Source organism: Staurois parvus, unplaced genomic scaffold, assembly GCF_062004578.1.
Source record: "Staurois parvus isolate SC_StPar_1 unplaced genomic scaffold, SC_StPar_1.0 ptg000358l, whole genome shotgun sequence".
NCBI lineage: Eukaryota > Metazoa > Chordata > Amphibia > Anura > Ranidae > Staurois > Staurois parvus.
In genome coordinates this window covers 3115410-3137162 of record NW_028318154.1, presented here as the reverse complement: position 1 = coordinate 3137162, position 21753 = coordinate 3115410, and the positions used below count along the sequence as shown (strand labels likewise).

At 42.2% G+C, this 21753-nt stretch overlaps 1 protein-coding gene across 2 annotated transcripts in view; it reads left to right on the top strand.

Annotated features, from left to right (window-relative positions):
- Positions 1-21753, top strand: part of COMMD10 (COMM domain containing 10) — a 516815-nt gene that overhangs the window by 213924 nt on the left and 281138 nt on the right. Inside the window, exon 6 of one of the 2 annotated variants that reach the window (XM_089684829.1) lies at positions 6993-8364. The exons of the other annotated variant lie outside the window; for it this stretch is intronic. Within the exon in view, the coding sequence (XP_089540955.1) occupies positions 6993-7088 (96 nt within the window). The 3' untranslated portion in view covers positions 7089-8364. Of the gene's footprint in view, positions 1-6992; positions 8365-21753 lie in introns of those variants that run through there. 2 annotated transcript variants of the gene reach the window in all.

Below are 21753 nucleotides of genomic sequence, written 5' to 3'. Positions count from 1 at the left end.
AGCTCAGGAAAGAAATTAAAAAGAAACACTGTTTCTTTTAGCTTTGGGAGAGTGACAGCTCATTCTCTGAGCTATGGTGAAGAAAAAAAAAGCCAGTAATTACATTTTAAAACTGGCACTGACATATAGTGACAGGCAGTTACTGTATACACTGCTCCTTTCCTGCCATTATCTTTTACTCAGGATGTACTCAGGGTTGACCCAGTCCTCTTTCAAGCCCTGCCCGAGAAGCCTGAAATTGTTTTTAGGAAGGCACAATCACTGAGGAACAGGATTGCCCCCCATGTGATTGACCCCCCTCCTCGTCCCAGTTTATTCTCTAATTTAAAGGGCTTTTATCCGTGTAGGAGGTGTCAAATGTGCCAACACAGCAATATGTCTAAAAAGAAAATTGAAACTTTCACTTCATCCATAACGGGGAAATCTTATGATATTCCTCTTTTCATCTCCTGTAACACACGCTACGCGGTTTATCTTCTGGAATGCTCGTGCTGGAAACAATATATTGGCCGAACAACCAGAAGATTGAGAGATCGTTTTCGAGATCACATATATAACATCAAGAGAGGTTTTCGTGAGCATTCATTATCCAAACATTTTAGATACTTTCACCATAGAGACCAGTCATCCCTTAAATTTGTGGGGATAGACGTAGCACAACACCACTGGCGAGGTTCAAATAGATGCAGACAGGTCTCCCGTATGGAAACTAAGTGGATCTTTGAAATGAAGACTTTGACCCCTTCAGGCCACAATGTTGAGATCGACATAAATTGTTTAATTGATAACAGTTGAATATGCCAGTGACCAACTGTATACATGCATTTATATTTATGCATTTACAGTATATATTATATTTTAGATTGTGATATAGATAATATCATATCTCTTATGAGGTTTCTCATACTGGCAATTTTCTATTTTTTACCAGTTTTAAAATTTTTTATATAGATATATATTTCTTATATTTTTTACGTAAGGTTATTCATGTATTAACCAGCTGAGATGATGTATGTATACACATGTTAATGTCATATTTGTTAATGTCATATTTGTCCATGTTATTTTTATCCGCTTTCCCTATATATGTGGAGTACTGACTGTCACGATCGCACGATCGCCGCCACCAACATGCGACAATCGCACGACCGCGGCGTCAGACCCCAGACCTTCTCACCAAACTCTTGACCAAAGGACTGGCCGATCTAAAACCGCGGTGTGACGCGCGTAACAAGGCCCCATCCAGCTGCACCCTGCACAGCGATTGTCCAGCTAATGGGCTACAATCGGTGCCTGCAGCCTGAATGCGCTTGTTACTGGGTCGGGTTAATAACGCAAATAACCCTCTACTGCCACCACCACTTTTGTTGAAGACTGGGAAACTCCCGTTATCAAATATACACTATAATGATTGAAAAGTCGCCTGTCCAATACGGTCACCGCAGGCCGATTGGGCAGAGGATTAAAGAAACACAGTAGTGTCTCTTCAAAGGCAGGAATTCGTGAATTGCAAGTAAGCGCTTAGAAACAGTTTAACACTTTCAGAAAGAAGGATTTATTACTAAAAGAGTCAAACAGGTGCAATAAAATATTTACAAAGAAAATGTAACTATATATATATATATGCATATAAAGGTACAGCAAAGAGATAATAGGAAGGAAGTTAAAGGGTTAAGTTACTAGCCAGTATGCCTTGGTTTGTAAGCAGATCCAAGTTGCTGAGCAGGAAGGGTCTTTGATCTCCTCTATTACAATGTTAAGCTCAGGAGATGTGTGCAGCTCACCTTAGGCTGCCAGCCTGTCTTTTTAAAAATCCCTCTCAAGCGGGGGTGGCTCTGAGTCTGCCAATACCCTGTTTTGGGCAGGACGTCAGCGGACTCTTAATTAAAACTAACAGCTTCATAATCCATGATATGAAACATAGGTGACAGCTGACCTGAGTAATGTTCATTTCACTCTATCATCTTTGACGGTTTTGTGAGGTTACAACTTCTTTCAAGTCCGGGGAGAAGCTGCCTTATCTGTTTTATGATGGGTGAGCATACACAAGTTTCTCGGGTCAGTGCTTCCGACATAGGTGAGGAAAGTTACACTCGCAGACTGCTCGGCACCAAACTAGGGATGTCTTAACCTGCGGTTGACCCACATCATCTGTCAGGATATAACATTTGCCTCTCAGGAAGGGAGGGGGTGGGAATAAAAGACTGAGGAATACTTCTAATAAAAGAAAAAAAAGGGGAACTCCGCGTCCAGCTCTGATGAGCAAGTTTGCTACACTGACCACATGGGAGAGGAATGCATAGCTTTCTATATGTCCACTCATATTGCCATATTTGCATGCACCCAGATCTATATGCCATTACTATACAGGTCACCAGTAATATGGCGATCGCGACACTCGCGCATGCGCAATCCCATGCGCATCTGCCGGGTCTACGATCTCCAATAATATGGTGACCGGGACACCTGGGCATGCGCAGATCTATGCGCGTCGGCCATGGCTATGATCTCCAACAACATGGCGCTCGCGACTCTCACGCATGCGCAGTGGCGCGAACCCATGCAAGATGGTGCATGCTCATCTGCCTATAAATAGACCCATTTGATGTCAGGCAGCCACGGCATCACCCCTACAGTAGACGTATGGTTATACGAAATGCTTTTATCAGGAGCCTTTGCACGCCTTGACGTCATGCCGCCGGATCAAGGAGGTCCAGCGGCACCCATTCTCCTATATACTGGTCAGTGTATTCAGCGGTTTATACTGCGCTTCTACCTATATCCACAGTCACCCTGTGCCTTGATATACTTATGTATGTATACCACATATTTTAACGCTTAATAAATACTTGACATACTACACTATGGGTATCCATACATTTGTCGCTCGGCTCTGAGCATCTAACCCCTGTCCAGGACCCCAGACGTTCTATTCGGACCAGAGGAGGGAGGTGATAGATCAGACCTGCACCCAATATTTGATTGAGGGACCCCCTGGAGGACATCAAAATTCCACCTGGCCGTTCCCACATCAGATTCCTAGCTGGTCTTGGATTCCTATATGCGCATATTGATTACGCTTCTGGTTAGTAGCCAATCTTACCATTCTTTCACTGGATACTGCATTGGATTTCATAACAGAACTGTCATATCAGTACTCCTTATAACTATTAAGGAGCTTGTCCACCTAAGACTGTAGTCATTAGTTTTCTATTTCTTTAGCTCTGCACTCTATTTCTTTGTTTTGCTGGTTATTGAAAGGTATTGTGGTTCCTTTTTTCAGTGCATTTAGCTGCTTACGTGTGTGCTCGCTAGGCCTCTACACATTAGGAATTGACAGGTGAGCTTGCTTGGAATATTAAAAATGAATTAAATCAAGTTTTCAGTTGTAGGTGCTCAGATACAGTTTAGTTCTGTTTTAAGGTCTGGACAACAAGGTTAATGGAAGTTGGGAATTCACTTGCATCACACTAGCTGTCATACAACCAGAGAGACTGTGGAATATTTGTATTGTAGCGGTGTACTGTACAGGATACCTCCTCTCCTTTGTCCAACTTGATTTTCACTATGGGAGATACAGATTATATAGTACATTGTACGCAAGAGCCTATTTTCATGCTTCCCTGCAGAGTAAATACACAGTTATGAGATTCTAAAAGATAAACAACGCAGTTTCAGTGTGGGAGATAAATGCACAAATGTATGTTTGCTTGAATACATTTTTCATATATAACATAACCTAATAATAGCAGTAGACGGAAACAATAGTGGACCCAGGGTAGAAATTACTCTAGAGGGCCCCTGACAGTTTTCAAACACAATATTAAATTTTGATATTTGAAAGAAAGTGTAACTTTTGATGATGTCTAACATTCTATTATTTCCTGGGAATTTCCAGATCTAGTTTAGAAACCGTAAAAGCGTTAGCATGGATGTTGGTTATGAGCCTAAAGGAGTTCTCTGTTACACTGTATATAATTTTTAGTTTGACTTACCGGTAGGTTGTTTAGGGTGACTTTGAACTCAGACTTCTTCAAGTCTGGGAAGGCAAACTTAATTGCTTAAAGCAGATCTAGAGCTGATTTAGAGATTGATTTACTAAAAGTGAAGTATGCAACACCTGGTGCAGCTCTGCATAGAAACCAATCAGATTCCAGGTTTTATTGTCAAAGCTTAATTGAAGTTAGAAGCTAATTGGCTACCATGCACAGCTGCACTAGATTTTGCACTCTCCAATTTTAGTAAATGAACCCCTATGTGCAGAGACCTAGGTTTTTCAGTATCTGATCAATGAAGGTCCTTGCAAGGGCTTAGAGGAAACAATATTTTGTGTCGCTTGTTCACACCATAATGGATCGGAGAGGTGCAAAAATGCAGCATGTCTTTCACACAGCACAGGAATAGAGCTCTGTGCTGGAAGTCCCTCTCCTGTCACCATTTTTCTATTGGTGTCAGGAAAACTTCTCAGAAGTGACTCATAATAGATAGCAGAGGAATGAGGCAGAAGACAGAAAAGACACATAGTCCTCTGGATTGCACTACCTACTATAGAGGGATGTGCTTTGTCCATATTTCATGGCTGAGGTTTACAACCATATTTCATGGCTGAGGTTTGTCCCCTTCTTAACCTATTACTGTTATATCACTGCTATTACTGGCTATACCCATCATACTTGAAGCAGAACTTCAGTCAAAACTGTTTTTGTTAGGTACATTGAGGAGGGCTGGAAGTCACTCCATCAAATGTGACACTTGTTAAAGGAAAAGCAGAGCCAAATCTTTTTTTGCTGTACTTCTCCTGTGGATTGCAGGAGTGCACTCCTGTAACCCATTTTCAGTCGACAGCGGGCTGAAGCCTGCTGGCGGCTGACGACACTCAGCCGGTCCAGACTGGGGAAAGATCCCGACTTCATAGTCGGGATCCACCCCAGAGTCTGGAGCGGCACCTGGCTCAGCCTCTCGGCAAAGAGCTGAGAGCCTGAGCCAGCTGCTCCCTCTCCAGTGAACACTAGTGGGCAGAGCAGACAGCAGTGACTGACAGTCACCGCTCTCTGCTCAGAGTGGCTGTGAGAAATCAGCGATCAGTGGTCATGTGATCACTGAGTTCTCACCCTTAGAGCCGGCAGGGGACAGATGCAGCATCGGACTGATGTCGCATCCACCTAGGTAAGTATAAATAGAAAAAAAAAAGCCCTACTGCCTTTTATTGATTAAGGTCCTATTCACACTGACTGCACATTAAACCAGAGCCATTTAGTGTGGGGAAAGCTGTCATTTCAGCTGCAGTGAGCTGGAAGTAGTTCAACTTTATTTGAAGTGCACAAAGGATACTTCATTCATGTCACTACACAGTAACATGGTGCATTATGCTGCTGTGCGGTGACATGCAGTGCTTCCCTGTGAGCTGCCATGAAATACAGCATGTTTGAATTTTATCACAGCTCACCATACCGCGCCTCTGGGCTGTGTTGCAGTCTATGAGCACTAGAAGTGACTGGTGTTCTTCCATTGTGGAAAAATGCCAGTTACCGCGCTATTATTATTATACAGTATTTATAAAGCGCCAATAGTTCGCTCAGCACTGTACACTACAAATATGTAAATAGGCACGAAAGTTGAACTCCACTTTTAAATAGTTTGTTTAGGTCAGGCTGGTCCAAACAAACTATTTACTTCACTAAAAGTTGCAGCAGCTGTGTGCAGTATAAGCAGTACGTAGCTTCAGCTTTCTATAGCAGCCTTTCTCAACCATGGTGCCCAGGCAAATTGCCCAAAACTTGTATACAAGCCAGCGGGTGGAACAAGCCTGCCTTTTAGTTACATAAAGCCACAGGTTTGCATTGTGCACCATTACGACCTTCTAGCCGCCGGCGTCCTGACAACCAATGACATCATCAGCTGATAAGGAGGATGTAGGTTGACTGCACAGCATCCTAGTTTGATCCTCCCCTGCCCCATCCATCAGTGCTGAGGTCACATTAGCTCAGTGATGGAGAAAAACTGAGGGAGAAGAGAAACACTGGAATACTAGTCAGTACCAGTGTGCAGAAGTGTATTTGCTTTGGAAGAATAAATCACCTCTAATGTTGGGTGTCCTACATGTGTGGGTGTTATATAAAACTATTAGAATAGTTTTTCACATTTTAGAATAGGGTGCCTCGGGACTGTCTATAATTTTAAAGGGTGCCTCGGGAATATCCACAATTTTAACGGGTGCCTTAACTGGAAAAGGTTGAGAAACTCTGCTCTATAGTATACTGTGTTCCGGCAGCCATATAAGACCACCTTGTCCCTCTCCCAGAACAAAATTGTGTCAGGCTAAGTGGCATTCAGAAGGCGCCTTCTATGCTATGAATGAATACCCAGCCTGCTCTGATTGGCTGAGGCGGAGTCGGGCTGATGATGTCACTTTGTCAGCCAATCCAAAGAAGCTTTGTATTCAACCATAGAATGCAATATCAACATGAATGCAACATGTCACTCTGAATCTATTTTGTTTTGGGAGCAGGATTGGAAGAGCTCAGTATACTGCATGAATGTTAGGCTACATACAGTGCAGACATCTGCTGCATCTATTAGTGAAGGCAATAGTAGGTCTGGACCTGCTTGGTTCAAATGAATATTTAAAATTAAAGTGGAACTTAAGTAAAAAAAAAAATAAGTCCCGATAGATGATGTCAATCTGCCTTTTTTTGCAGGTATAGGTATGTAAAACAAAAAAACAAGTATAAACAAGTTTTAAACTATACTGTTTAAAATCCGTTAATGCACTGTCCCACCCTGCTCTGCACATGCTCAGTTGCTCTCTACTCTCTGCACTGTGCCTAAAATCAGAGATACTACAGGCCGATATGCTGACAGCTTTAGGGTTGGTTGACATCACAGTTTCTGCCTTCTTATGCATTTCTGCCTGTCTATTTTTAATATGTACTGGCTCGTTTTTGATGTGATTATGAGCAGTTTTTTTTTTCCTTTTTTTTTCTCCATTTCAGTTGAAGACAATTGAGGATATGTGCATTCTAGTGCATTTACCTTGTTCAGATGCGCTCCATATAGAAGAAGATGCCACATGTACTGGTGTAAACTAGGGCCATTGGAATCCATGTTAATCCATGTTTTGATGCAGAATTAAAACGCACTGGACTACATTTGGTGTGAACTAGTCCTTAAGATTTACTGCTGCTGAAGAGGGAATCAAGCAACAGGAATGACACAGACTGTTTGGCGGAAACACAGATTAGGGAGAGAGAAAAGAAAAGCAGGATAGGTGACAGGACAAACTCTGCTGCCAGGGAGATTCAAAAGAGTTAGACCCCATTTCACACAGGATGGACTCCAATTTGATCAGCAGGGGATCTGTACACTGGTCTCCTACCTGATTAGACCAGAGGGGGCGAATGACAGGTCTGTTTCTGCACAGTTTCTGCAGAGCAAACACGGACACAGCCCATTCTGCTCTATGGGCGGTCGGGAGTAAATGGACTCTACTATCCGTTTACTCCCATCTGCCCTCTGATTCGATCCGCCTAGACAGATGGGGGCAGATCCCTATAAATCTGTTTATCCCCTCCATTCCATAGGGGCAATAGGACCCATTCATGTCTGCCTGAAAAACTGACAGGTGGACCTGATCAGACCCTTCATTTGAAAGGGCGTTAAACGTACAAGAATGGTATCTTACCTGCTTGACATTATCTCCATTCTCCCTCCCAGGATCTGTCCTACAAACTTCAGAACTGTTAAGTTTTTGTCAGCCTTCCTCTCTATCTGAGCCAAGACATACAATAAAGGCTGGAAATGTACACAATTTAATTGAAAAAAAGTGACATATAGTGTTTGAGATCAAAGGGGGGGGGGGGAGTTACAATAAGGAAGTGACTGCTTGGGGCTCCAACAACATGCCAACTTCCAGCAAGAAGAAACAGGAGTAATGCCTGTGACAATTTACAGCACACATTAATTTTGGTAGTATAATTATTATTATGGAATGTATGTTCTCTTATTAAAGAACATTAATTGCCATCAAACGGTTATGGGTAAAATTCCGCTTTAAATGAAACCTGGAGCTCAACTTTAAGACATTTATGCCTAAAAATCCCTTTTCAAAGCAGAAGAGCAAAAATGCCCATTCTGCATGTTGCTATAGTGCCCTAAATAAATTCTGCCAGTGCTAAATGGAATTCTGTACATATGTTAGGATTTATCTCATGACGTATAGAATGGATGTTACTGTGTAGATAAGCACCACATACATATCTCTTTGTATTTTTATGACTTTGTATTATAGATGACTGAACATATTCCAGTATATGCTAAAAAATATCAGTAAAAATGAAACATTTATTTTACTCTGAGATGGAAAAAGCTTATTTTCATTCACTTGTTTGAAGATTGGTGTGGAAAATTAGCTTAGACTTTCATGTTCAGGGCTTGCATTCAGGTAATCATAAAGAGCCTATAAATTAGCAGGAGGCTGCATCTAGGTCTCCCAAAGGCAAGTTCTTATCAGATGCCTTCATAAGTTATTAATGAGGCTTCAATCTCCCTTCTACCTTTACCATGTTTAATTAGGTTTCCTGGTCCCCAAGGCCTTTCATTTTCAACCGGAACTCACCAACCTTCACATGTTCTCGTAATTATAAAACGAAGCAGGTACTTTTCTTTTAATTAAAAACATTGTTTAGCTTTTGCCCATTTCTTACAGGTATTAGCTGCATGAGTTAAATTTCAATTGCTCCAACAATTTTGCAAGCAAATTTTTTCTCTATCATCCATACAGCTTTCTTTGGAAGTTGTATTTGATTGAGTGAATTTCAGAGAGCAAAACAGAGCAAAGATAAAGGAAAAGTTACAGCTTGCCCACTTAAGCTCCGGAAGAGTTTACCCCCTTCATGACCAGGTCACTTTTTGCTATTCAGCACTGCTCTACTTTAACTGGCAATTGCGCGGTCACACTACACTGTACCCACATGAAATATATATAATTTAAAAAAAAACAAATAGAGTTTTTTTTTTGGTGCCATTTGATCACCACCAAGTTTAACATTTTTTTGTTATATAAATGAAAAGAGACAGAAATTGTAGAACCCCTGCCCCCCCCCCAATATTTTCCATCTTCCATTATAAAACATATCCAATAAAAAAAAAACATAAAATCTAATTTCTTCATAAATTTGGGCCAAGATGTATTTTACTACATGTCTTTGGTAAACAAAAATCCCAATATGTGTATGTGAGTTTGTGTGAAAGTTATACTGTCTACAAACAATGGTATATATTCTGAAATTTATATTTATTTATTTTTTTATACTAGTAATAGCAGAAATCAACAACTTATAGTGGCACTTTGATAATGCACCATGCAAGCTGACACTGGGTGGGAACTTACTAAATAACACTGACATCTCCAGTGACACTAATACAGTGATCAGTGCTAATACTATACACTGCCACTGTACTGACTTTTGCTAGAAAGGGGTTAACATCTAGGGGTAATCAAAGGGTTAACTGTGTGCCTAACAATGAGTACTGTGTGTTGCTTTTACTGTCAGAAGTGACTGTTTTATCTCCCTGCTTTGCAAGGAGAAGTAAACAGTCACATTGCTGCTCTCTGTTTAGAGCAGTGTGTTCTTAGTAAACACAGGGCTCTGAACTGTCATTCACTAAGCCAATCAGCACCTGGTCATAAATCATTGGCTGGGAACTGCTGATTGGCATGTGTTGTAGCACATACCCCCTACCTGGAAATGCGAGATCACGTACATGTACATGATCTGGCGCAGTGGGGCCTCTCTGCCACATTAAAACTGTGGTAGGTCATCAACTGGAGATCAGATACATATTCTACATTTAATTAACCTAAAGTGAGCAAAAGTATTCCTTCTGTAGATAAAATATTATTCTAGGGTTTTCTGCTTGCACACCATGCCACGTCTTAATCAGCTATTCTGGAGCCCAATTCTAAAGCCTAAATTCTGGATCTAAGATAATGGATAGTGTAACCAAAGAGTATTGATAGACAGAAGAAGGGTTTGAAGCTTTCAAGATGAAGATTGGCTAGATCTATTGTACGAGATAAAGTACTGTTGAAGCTTCCCTTTTTTTTTGTTTGAAAATAACAAACATGTTATACTTACCTGCACTGTGCAATTGTTTTGCACAGAGCAGCCCTGATCCTCCTTCTTGTCGGTTCCTCTGCCAGCGCTCCTGGCTCCCTCCCCACCCCCACTGAGTGCCCCATAGCAAGATGCTTGCTCTAGGAGCATTTGTGTGCACGCTGTCAAGCCCTGTTATGTGCATCCATAAGACACACACAGCGGGGCTAGGCCCTCCCCACTCCCTCCTCATTGGCTTTGATTGACAGCAGTGGGAGCCAATGGCTGCTGTATATGCAGCAATGAGGAGTGAGAGAGACTCTGCTCCTAAGCATATTGCTGGATTGGGATTAGGCTCAGGTATGTATTTGGGGGAAGCTGCATGCAGAATATTTTTTTAGCTTACTGTATAAAATGCAGTAAGGTAAAAAATGTCCTGCCTTTACAACCACTGTAAAGGCCTGCTGATGCTTTCCATCAAATATTACTCTCAATTTATAGTTTAATAAACCAGTTTTCTTAAAATTTCTTAATCTTACCTCATCACACACCACACAGAGGACTAAGAGCTGATTCACACATGTGCGGCACAGATTAAAGCTCAGGTTTCACTGCTACAGTAGTTGTTCAGCAGTTCATGTCAGGTTTACATCAGGTTCAGGACAGGATCAGCTCAGGATTTTATCCTGTTCACACATATGCGGTTTAGAAACGGTTCCCATAGAAGTCAATAGCCTGTAATCTGCTCCTAAACCTGAACGCACTGCTCAGAAACCGTACATGACTCTTTTTCAAACCACACTGAATCTGCACCGCCAGTGCAGCGAACATACAGTATGTGAACAGGCACCAAAGGAATCAATGTTATTTCACATGTCATGCAGACTGGATGTGGTTCAAACCGCATCCAATCCACATATATGTGAACTGGCACTTAGATATTCATGACCACTTTAGTTATGCCACCACCTTCAGGTGAATGAATACTAGGAAAAAAAGGCTGTAATTCCTGTCCAAGAATGACCCCTCCAGCTCAGCTAAGGCTACTTTCACACTGAGCAGCGATAAAAATACATATTTTGCTGCATTTTTCCCGTATTTGCGGTGCGTTTTTAACATGACGTGACTCAAAAACAGCACCAACAACATACCGCGGGTGCGTTTTGCTGTGTTTTCCATTGATTTCAATAAGGAAGAGTGTTTTTGGTGGGTTTTTTTACCGCACCAATTTTGCAACAAAAATTCAGCAAGCATGACTTTGAAAAACATATCGGACCCGCAACAGATCAGTGTGATGAGTTCCATAGGAATATATGGTCACACATTTTTTTTTTTTTATCACAAAAGCGGAAGAAAAATGGATCGGTGTGAAGACAGCCTAAGCCTAAGTTTTGTACTAGTGTCTAGTGGATGTGCTTCCCTGAGTCTCGCTGAAGATCTTCTTTCTGGGCTCTGTTCCCATTATCCCTGGCCTGTTCTTTATACCCCAGATGGGGCAGAAGTGGACCCTATCCAGATTGGTCTCGCAGGCAGCTTTGTAGTGGGGTTCCCCACATTCGTTTTTTTTTCGTTTTGTACAGGCTTAGTGACTGGAACTGTTCACATACACCTGTGATCCCAGCCCCAAGTCTCTGCTGATATCTGCTGTATACCACTGATTGCTTGTTGGAATGAGGCCTTAAAATGTCAGAAACAAAAACAAGCAGATCATTTCTAGACTGATTCAAGGTCAGTATCTGTGGACTTTTACCATTCCCTTTATCTGTGTGGGGAATTCCTCAGTGTGTCGCTCCCAATCTCTTCTCATTAAAAGATTTCTTGCCTCCAGTTAAGATACAGTGCTTGATAAATAGGATAATTCATTTTTTCAGAAGCCAACATTAGATTGAGATCGATGGTGCCTAGTCATCCAATTACTTGTTTCTTGCAAAGTGTCAGTTTTTTTTCTTCCTGTTTCACTATTTAAACTTTTTGTATATTCTGATATAATTAGATGTATTAAAGTCTGCTTTTGATGGGCATAACTTAATTATAGCCTGTGTTAGAAGTTCCTACAAGCAGATATTGTGGCTTATTATATTTAATAGGTGACTTTGATTTGTAACCCCTTCTTTATTCCATACCGTAGGCGAGGTACTGTATTTAATGCATACAACTTATCAGGGTGCAAAAAAGCGTGAGTAATCTTATTACCACAATGCCCGACCCTGGTTATTTTTTCTTTTCTTAGAATTAATTTGGACAGAATTATCAGGTATCTTCAATGTTATCTTTGATCACAAACGTGTTTCTTTACTTGCATTTATGAGATTTCTACAATCCAGACAGTTATTTAATACAGGCATATTTTGTACACTCCTCTTCTGTAGTTTAATAATGTGTTTTAATGCTACATCCTCTTATCACACATTCAGATCAATACATACTTATGCATCTCCAAAGTGCTTTTGTTCACATTGTTGGTATGCAGAAGGAGGATTTGCTACATTTTTCATCATTTTAGCCAGAGCTGCTGTGCCCATTATGTATATTTGCTCCTGCATGTAACAGCTCCTAGAAACAGCATGTACAATTGTCACCAGAGAGATAATTACAGCTGAAATGCCAGCCACTGCCTCATACCTGTTGCTTGTGTTAAAAGCCCTGGTATATATTGAACCAGCATAGGGTATATACTGAACTAGTAAGGTTTTGAATACAATGGATATAAAGGAATACTCCTTCATGGGCCTCATAGGTACAAGCCCATTCGGATGATATGATGGTTTGAATATTTAACATGCTAAAGTATATCAGCTGCATTAGTAATCAGCAAAGTGTCAATGAGCATTGACTGCATTATAGAGATCATCGTCTCCATGGTAACATTTGTACACGCCAGCCCCAAGAGCTATAAATTAAAATGTTACTAGACCAAGGGCCCTGCATTCACTGTATCTGATCTCCCACAGTACACAGAACATGGAAATGCAATTACCGTATTTGCCGGCGTATAAGACGACTGGGCGTATAAGACGACCCCCTACTTTTCCTGTTAAAATATAGGGTTTGAGCTATACTCGCCGTATAAGACTACCCCTCTTCCAACGCACACCAAATAAAAATGAAAAAACATCAGATTTGATTTCAATATGGTATGGTATTTCAGTATGGTATTCCAATGATGGGGTGCTATTCCTCCCACTGACACCAATGATGGGGCATGATTCCTCCCACTGATCCCAATGATGAGGCACTACTCTTCCCACTGACACTAATGATGGGGCACTATTTCATCCACTGACACCAGTGATGGGGCACTATTCCTCCCACTGATACCAATGATGGGGCGCTATTCCTCCCACTGATACCAATGTGTCCCATCATTAGTGTCAGTGGGAGGAATAGTGCCCCATCATTAGTCAGTGGGAGGAATAGTGCCCCATCATTGGTGTCAGTAGGTGGAATAGTGTCCCATCATTGGTGTCAGTGGAAGGAATAGTGCCCCATCATTGGTGTCAGTGGGAGGAATAGTGCCCCATCATTGGTGTCAGTGGGGGGAATAGTGCCCCATCATTGGTATCAGTGGGAGGAATAGTGCCCCATCATTAATGTCAGTAGGAGGAATAGTGCTCCATCATTAGTGTCAGTGGGAGGAATAGCACCCCATCATTGGTATTAGTGGGAGGAATAGCGCCCCATCATTGGTATCAGTGGCAGGAATTGCGCCCCATCATTGGGGAGGAGGAATAGTGCCCCATGGTTGGTGTCAGTGGGGGGGGAATAGTGACCCATCATTGGTATCAGTGGGGAGAAAAGTGCCCAATCATTGGTGTCAGTGGGGGAGGAATAGTGCCCCATCATTGGTGTCAGTGGGGAGGAGGAATAGTGCCCCATCGTTGGTGTCAGTGGGGGAGGAACAGTGCCTCATCGTTGGTGTCAGTGTGGAGGAGGAATAGTGCCCCATCGTTAGTGTCAGTGGGGGAGAGGAGCGGCTGCTCCTTCTTTCAGTTCGGCCGCTTGATTTTCGCGGGGCCGTTTGGCTCCGCCTCCTCGCCGGTGATTGGTCGCCTGTGTGCCTTTCCAGTGCTGGCGCCCAATCACCGGTGAGGAGGCGGAGCCGAGCGGGCGGCGGGACCATCGAGCGGCCGAACTGAAAGAAGGAGCAGCCGCGCTTCCTGGACCGGATCGTCGTGGGACTGGAGCCAGGTAAGGTACAGCAGCCCCTCTGCCCACCCCTGTACTTGGTGTCCGTTGGAGGAGGAGGGGGGGTGGCGCCGCCCCTCGAAAAAGTGCCGCCCTGACACCGGCTCGCCGTATACCGGCGTATAAGACGACCCCCGACTTTTCAAAAGATTTTCACGGGTTGAAAAGTCGTCTTATACGCCGGCAAATACGGTATTTTAGTAAATAGCTAAATACCTTTTCTCATCTGCAGTATATAGCGGTTTTGTGACTTCTGTCAGTGTCCAGCTGAGCATTGGTTCATCTTGCAGGAGGAATTTTCATTCTCCTCTATTTGTCCTAAGAGGCTGCATAACCCCTGACCTTCTGTCTGGACAGTGCTGATTGGCCCTGTGCTGATCACATGCACTCTCCCAAGAAAAAAAAAGTCTCTAGCAATACACACCAAACTGATCATGTGGAGCTTTCTCCCAAAGCTCTGTTCTGTCAGCAGATGGATTGGAGACTGTAGAAGAATGGGAAGATCAGAGAAGTCAGGATCAAACATCCTTTTTACACAATGCAGAGGATTAACCCCTTAGGCTTCACAGTGAGTATAACAAGCATGCTTTACTGCATATACAGACTGATTTTAGTAACACTTTAAAGATATGTAAACAATGTTTAACTCTTTTGCTGCCAGGGCCATTTTTGCATAATTGTTTTTTGCACAATTTTTTGCACATTTAAAAAGATCATTTTAGGCATGAACAGGGGCGGACTGACCATTTGGAAACACGGGCACTGCCCGGGGTCAGTAGGGGGCCCCATGAGATGCCCCTGGTACCTTTTTCATAGGCTTTTTTGAGTTTGGGCAAGGACACAGGGGCCCCATGATCCCCTATTGCCTGGGGGCCCCATGAATTGTCAGTCCAGCCCTGGGCATGAAGTTTAGTTAAAACCCCCAAACATATATTGTCTGTCATATTGGGGTTTATTTACTAAAACTGGAGAGTGCAAAATCAGGCTCACTTCTGCATAGAGACCAATCAGCTGCTAACCTCAGCTTGTTAAATAAGCTTTGGAAATAAAACCTGGAAGCTGATGGGTTTCTGTGCAGAAGTGAGCCTGACTTTGCACTCTCCAGCTTTAATAAATAAACCCAATAGTGTCTGAAAGCAGAAACCTTTGGAGAATAAAACCGTGGTGGTTCCAATTTTTTATGCCACATGATAGTTGTACAACGGCTTATAAAGCTCAAATATTCAGCAAGAAAATACACTAAGGCCTCATGCACACTGACAATCATTTTTAACTCCCCTAGAAGCCAGCACCATTTTGGCCAAAAAACTGCTTGACAGTGTTTACCTGCTTCAAGCGTTTGGGTATTAATTATTTCATTGGCCAGAATAATTCATTTATTCTGGCAATTGAAATAAATTAACGCTCAAGTGCTAAACGCAGCTAGTGTTAACATACGTTTAAGTGTGGCAAACGTTTTTTCAGCCAAAGCGCTGCTGGTCCTGGATGCCTTGGCAGTGGGTTTTTTTCTGCCACTAAACTCTCCTGCACAAAACGCTGCTACAATTCTATGTGTGCATGGACACATAGGCTAACATGCAGGGTAGTTTAGAGGCAGTAAAAAAAAAAAAAAAAGCCTGACGCTCCTAGGAGCAGCTGTAAAAACATCCAGTGTGCATGAGACCTAAAGTTCATTTTAGGGCACACAAACATAATGTTTTACCCAAATCTTTGCTGAAATATAAAAGATGAGGTTGTGCTGAGTAAATAGGTCAAGCCTTAAAATTGCATGCGCCCGTTAAACAGTGACAAACTCTGGTACCCTACATTTTCCACAGGTGATGCTTTATAGCCCCTACAGGTTCTAGGATTAGAGTTATCTGTAAATATTTGGCCTAGAATTATTTCTCTCACTTTGGAGTGTTCACCATATGTACCATGTGTAGTAAAATCAACGTATTTGTTCATAGCCTTTCCTGATGCGTGCGTTTACATTCGTATGTACGTGGGGGTGCGCTCAAAACATTTTAAGTGCTTGGGTATAACTTCATTTTTTTATATATATTTTTTTTTAACTAAACATTTTTTTTCATCACATAGGAGACAAATTGTCCCTTATGTGAAGCATTGTTTGGTGATGGGTTCTCTTTCATGAGACATCAGGGATCTAAAGGACCACTGCTAGCTCACCTGTCCTCCAGTGAAGCTAATGGAGCACAGATCGCTCTCCATTAACTTTACTCCCAGTCACACTGGCTGAGGAAAGTGACACCAGGACCTTGAAGTGATGTTTACATGTTACTTTTGTGTCATTAGCAAGAAGGGGATATCGGCAATGGACGTTCACTGATCTGTCTCCATTCTACCCAGCAGCACCCATCACATTGGTCTCCGGTCTGTACAGTGGTGGCACTAAAAAGGTTAAAGTAAATCTAATCCCAAGAACAAATATTTCATATATTATAGCTTACAGGTCCTCAGATGTGGTGGCTGCATTGCATTTAATTTTGGTCAGGTTTTTTTCGCCTTTTTTTGGGGGGGGGGGGGGGGAGTCTACAGTTTCAAAAAATCCTGTATTGCAAAAGCAGCAACATTCACTCACTGTACTATATATGTGGAGGAACAGGGTTGTCCCTATAGAACAGACATGATTTTGGGACTAGACAACACCTCTTTCATCTTCTCCATTACATAAAGGGTGTGGCCCTCTGTAGACTAAAGCTGGCAATAGCTGGACCAAATCTCGGCCAGTTCAGCACAGACTGGCCGAGATGTGATCCATGTATGGGCACGCTGATTGTACCCAAGTCGATCCATCGATCGACTTGGGTACAACCAGCATGTCGGATTTTCAGTATGTAATTATTGCCAGTGGCTATAGCTGCTAGCAATATTCATTGTGTTCTCTCAGCAGGGCCGTCTCCCCATGCCCCCTGCCCCGCTGGGAGAACACAATAGCTCCACGGGAGGGATTCCCCCATCAATAATGACTGTGTTGATGGTAGAATCAAGCAATTTTCTTTCACATCATCTGTGGCCTGCTTTAATGTGGCTCTTGAAGCTTAATTCCACCCATTTCAACCCAGTGTTTGTTTAAATTTAACTGCCTGTGTTCAAGACCAACTTTGGTTTAAATACAAAACAAAACACAGCCCAAGTTGCAATACTGACTTTCATTTCAACACTGTCACTTGTAGAACCTTTTCTCGGGCCCCAAGATGTCCTTGATTTTTTCTGTTAAATGATGCCCAGAATCACTCAATCTGGAATAATGACTGTGATTGAGTGCAGTGTGCCATAGTTCCACCCCTTGAGCAGGGCGCTGTACACTCACAGTATATTTATGCAGAGTCCTGTGATGGAGTCATCACATCAGCGCCAATGTCTGCATCATGCAGGACCACCCATCACCAGGACAAGGCAGGGGAGTAAAAGGATCAAGGGGTTTGATTGACTAAAACTGGCAAAGTCTCTGCGTAGAAACCAATCGGCTTACAGGTTTCTTTTTTTTTTGTTATCAAAATTTTATTGAACAAACTTACGTTAGAAGCTAATTGACTACTATGCAGAGGCGCACCAGATTTTGCACTCTCCAGTTTCAGTAAATCAACCCCAAAATGTTAAGTGACCAACCAGCAGAAATCTAAAAACAGGTGGGTAAAAATCAGAATGCATAAAATACTATTATGATGACCTCAAGCAGGGAGGGGGACTCTGGATGGGCAAGCATAGACGTGGCAGTTGTTCTTTCAGGGAAGTCTATTCTGAGAAAAATATTTCCGCTCCCATTACTGACCTCCTAATATTTCCATAGGTTAAAAAAATATAAAGCCATCTATTTTAACCAATAGAAAATATGAATAAATAAATTGAAGACTTCCATATACAGAACCCACAGAGGATTCAGAGGAAGGCCAAAAAAAAAAAAGAGAAAAATGCTAGTTGGTTGGCTGATTCATGCCTTAATATTTTCAATGAAGCAGAATATGCATGCACTGGGTGTCAGAGCTCCTAATTGCATATTTTTCTGGACCAGGAGATTGTCAATAATTAATAATAAAGACATTCGGGGATATGGGGGTATCTACACATACGCTATACTGCCAAAAGAATTGGGATACCCCTCCAAATCATTGGATTCAGGTGTTCCAATTTCCTCCATGGCAACAGGGGTATAAAATCAAGCACGTAGGCATGCAGACTGCTTCTACAAACATTTGTGAAAGAATGGGTCGCTCTCAGGAGCTCAGTAAATTCAAGCTTGGTACCGTGATAGGCTGCCACCTGGGCATTAGGCCCATCCATGAAATTTCCTTGCTACTAATTATTCCACAGTCAACTGTTAGTGGTATTATAACAAAGTGGAAGCAACTGGGAACAACAGAAACTCAGCCATGAAGTGGTAGGTCACGTAAAATGACAGAGCGGTGTCAGCACATGCTAAAGCACACAGTGTGCAGACGTTGCCAACTGTATGCTAAAGCCCTCCAAACTTCATGTGGCTTTCAGATTAGCACAACAACAGTGCATAGAGAGCTTCATGGAATTGGTTTTCATGGCCAAGTAGCTGCATCCAAGTCTTACATCACCAAGTGCAATGCAAAGTGTCAGATGCAGTGGTGTAAAGCACACACTTCTCTGTCTGGCAGTCCGATGGACTTGTCAGGGTTTGGCGGTTGCCAGGAGGACGGTACTTGCCTGACTGCAGTCTGCCAAATGTAAAGTTTGGTGGAGGTGGGATTATGGTGTGGGGTTGTTTTTCAGGGATTGGGTTTGACCCCTTAGTTCCAGTGAAGGGAACTCTTAAGGTCTCAGCATACCAAGACATTTTGGACAATGTCATGCTCCCAACTTGGGGATAGCTCCTTCCTGTTCCAACATGACTGTGCACCAGTGCACAAAGCAAGGTCCATAAAGACATGGATGAACGAGTTTGGGGTGGAGGACCTTGATTGGTCTGCACGGAGTCCTGACCTCAACCCGATAGAACACCTTTGGGATGAATTAGAGCGGAGACTTTGAGCCAGGCCTTTTTGCCCAACATCAGTGCTTGACCTCACAAATGCACTTTTGGAAGAATGGTCAAACATTGCCACACTCCTTAACCTTGTTTACAGCCTTCCCAGAAGAGTTGAAGCTGTTATAGCTGCAAAGGGTGGACCAACTCAATATTGAACCCTATGGACTAAGACTTGGATGCCATTAAAGTTCATGTACATTTAAAGGCAGGGGTCCCAATTCTTTTGGCAATATAGTGTATCCAGCTTTGATGAAGGAGGAAAGGGTTGTATGTGGCCAGTATTAGGCAGTAGATGATTGCCCCCAGTTTTGGTTGGGTAAGGCAAATACAATTACTAGTAGGGGAAAAACTAATTGATTGCTTTGGAAGTTTTGAGTAATCAAAATTGAGTGGGATTTACTAAAACTGGAGCACTCAGAATCTGGTGCAGCTGTGCATGGTAGCCAATCAACTTCTAACTTCAGCTTCTTCAATTAAGCTTTGACAATAAAACCTGGAAACTGATTGGTTTCTATGCAGAGCTACAACAGATTTTGCATGCTCCAATTTTAATAAATCTCCCCCATTGTTTCCCAATATAAGAACAGCCCAGAGTTCCACAGGATCCTCACCCATTGTGTAAACATGAACACCAAGCTATGTGAGCATGCATGTACATGCAGCAGTTGTGCAGAGCACAGATCATGCCTATACATGATCATACCAGTATTACATGTCAGTGGTCAGTTTCATATCCACTTTTTGCAGGTTTTGGTTTTTTGGTATTTGCCATGAAAATGTTGTACTGTGGTATAAGATTTAGACCGAAAAGAAACCTTGAAAGGTGTTTTGTGGTATATGTCATGACATAACGCTAGTTCTTATTCACTCTTCTGTAATAAATGGATTTTGCTGCATAAAACAAACGGTGATGGTGGGTCCATTTGTGTCCGATGTCACAGTGACCTTCTTACTGCCTTCCCTTGAGAACAGTGTGGTGAATAGTTGTCTCTGATATCCATTGTGGCTCTGTAGTGTAGTGGCTGCAGTCATCTCTCACCGCTCTGTATGTTTCTTCATTGTATCAGCTTATTAGAACTTTTTTAATTAATCTGCACTTTATGAGGTCTGTAAAAGAAGACTGCTGACTCTTGTCACTAGGGAAATGCCAGTACTAAGTGGACTTGTTAGCTGACGACAGCCAGTCGTTGTGGGGCTATACTGCATGCCCTTGTTATTCTTCTCATACATACTGGCTTATTTATGTCTTGTTGGAATCGAGCATATTACCTCTATGTGACAAGAGATCTGACAGGCTGATCAGACACCGAGGAAATAAATACTTCATTCACGTGTGTAATAAGCCTTCAGGGTGAATGGGAGGCATACGTGTACACATATTTTCCATTATGGGATAAGGCTAAAATGCTCCCATAAGAAATCTTCCAAGCTGGCATGCAGAGCAATTGTGTAATCTCCTGGGGGCACGTCTGCTAATTTTGTCTGCTGGTGGTGCATTAAAGGGGAACGCCAGGCAAAATACTAAGTGGAAAGCTGCTTTTTGTTTTTTTGGAGACATGATCTGAAAGACAAAAAAAATCCTCTTCCACTATTTTATGAGGGAGCATCATCAAATAAACCATTCTCCTTTTTTGTCAGGACAAGAAGCTACCCATTATGTATGTATAAAGCAGATTTTTGGCTTTAAGGTGCCATTTTACATTCATGAGTTTTTTCAGCATGTTTAATGTGCTTGATTGAATTTACATGCTCTTTGCATTTTCTTTAGGGATATCTGAGGTTAAAAGTTCACAACCAGGGGTGTTTCGTAGCTCCACCATATAAAATCACACAAATTTGCACTTTTGTATATTTTTTTATACTATTTTATACATACTTGACAAAGTAGTCATATTAAAGAGCAGATCTCCTTCAAATTACTTTCTCTATTTGGGGTGGAGTAAGGGATGGCCTGATCCCCATCTAGTCTTTACTGCTGTCCTAATCCCTGGCAAGGTTTTGATAAGCTAAGTTCTGCTTGCCCTCCAAGATAACTGTGACTTGTCTATGGCTGCTCCGTATTTCTATAGAACAGCCTTTTTCAATGAGAGTGCCTTATAGGTTCTTCATGGGTGCCTTGGCGAAATGCATAAAAATTGCCCTAAAGTACCCAAAAATTGTGTACCAGCCAGAGGGTTAATCAAACCTGAATTTTTGTTACACAAAGCCACATATTCTCATTGCACAACATTATAACTTTGGGCAGTGTGCAGGCCAGCCTCCTAAAGGTCACTGGCATCATTGGTTGATAAGAAGGACATTGGGCATCTAGCACAGCATCCTTGTTTAACCACTTCCCATCCGGCCCATGTACATAAATGGCCGGAAGGGAGCAGTACAGGAGCGTATTTCTCAATGGCTGCAAGAATGCAGCCAGAGAGAAGGAGAAATTATTGCTTTTACAGCCTTTATGGGTGTAAAAGCAATCAGTGTTAA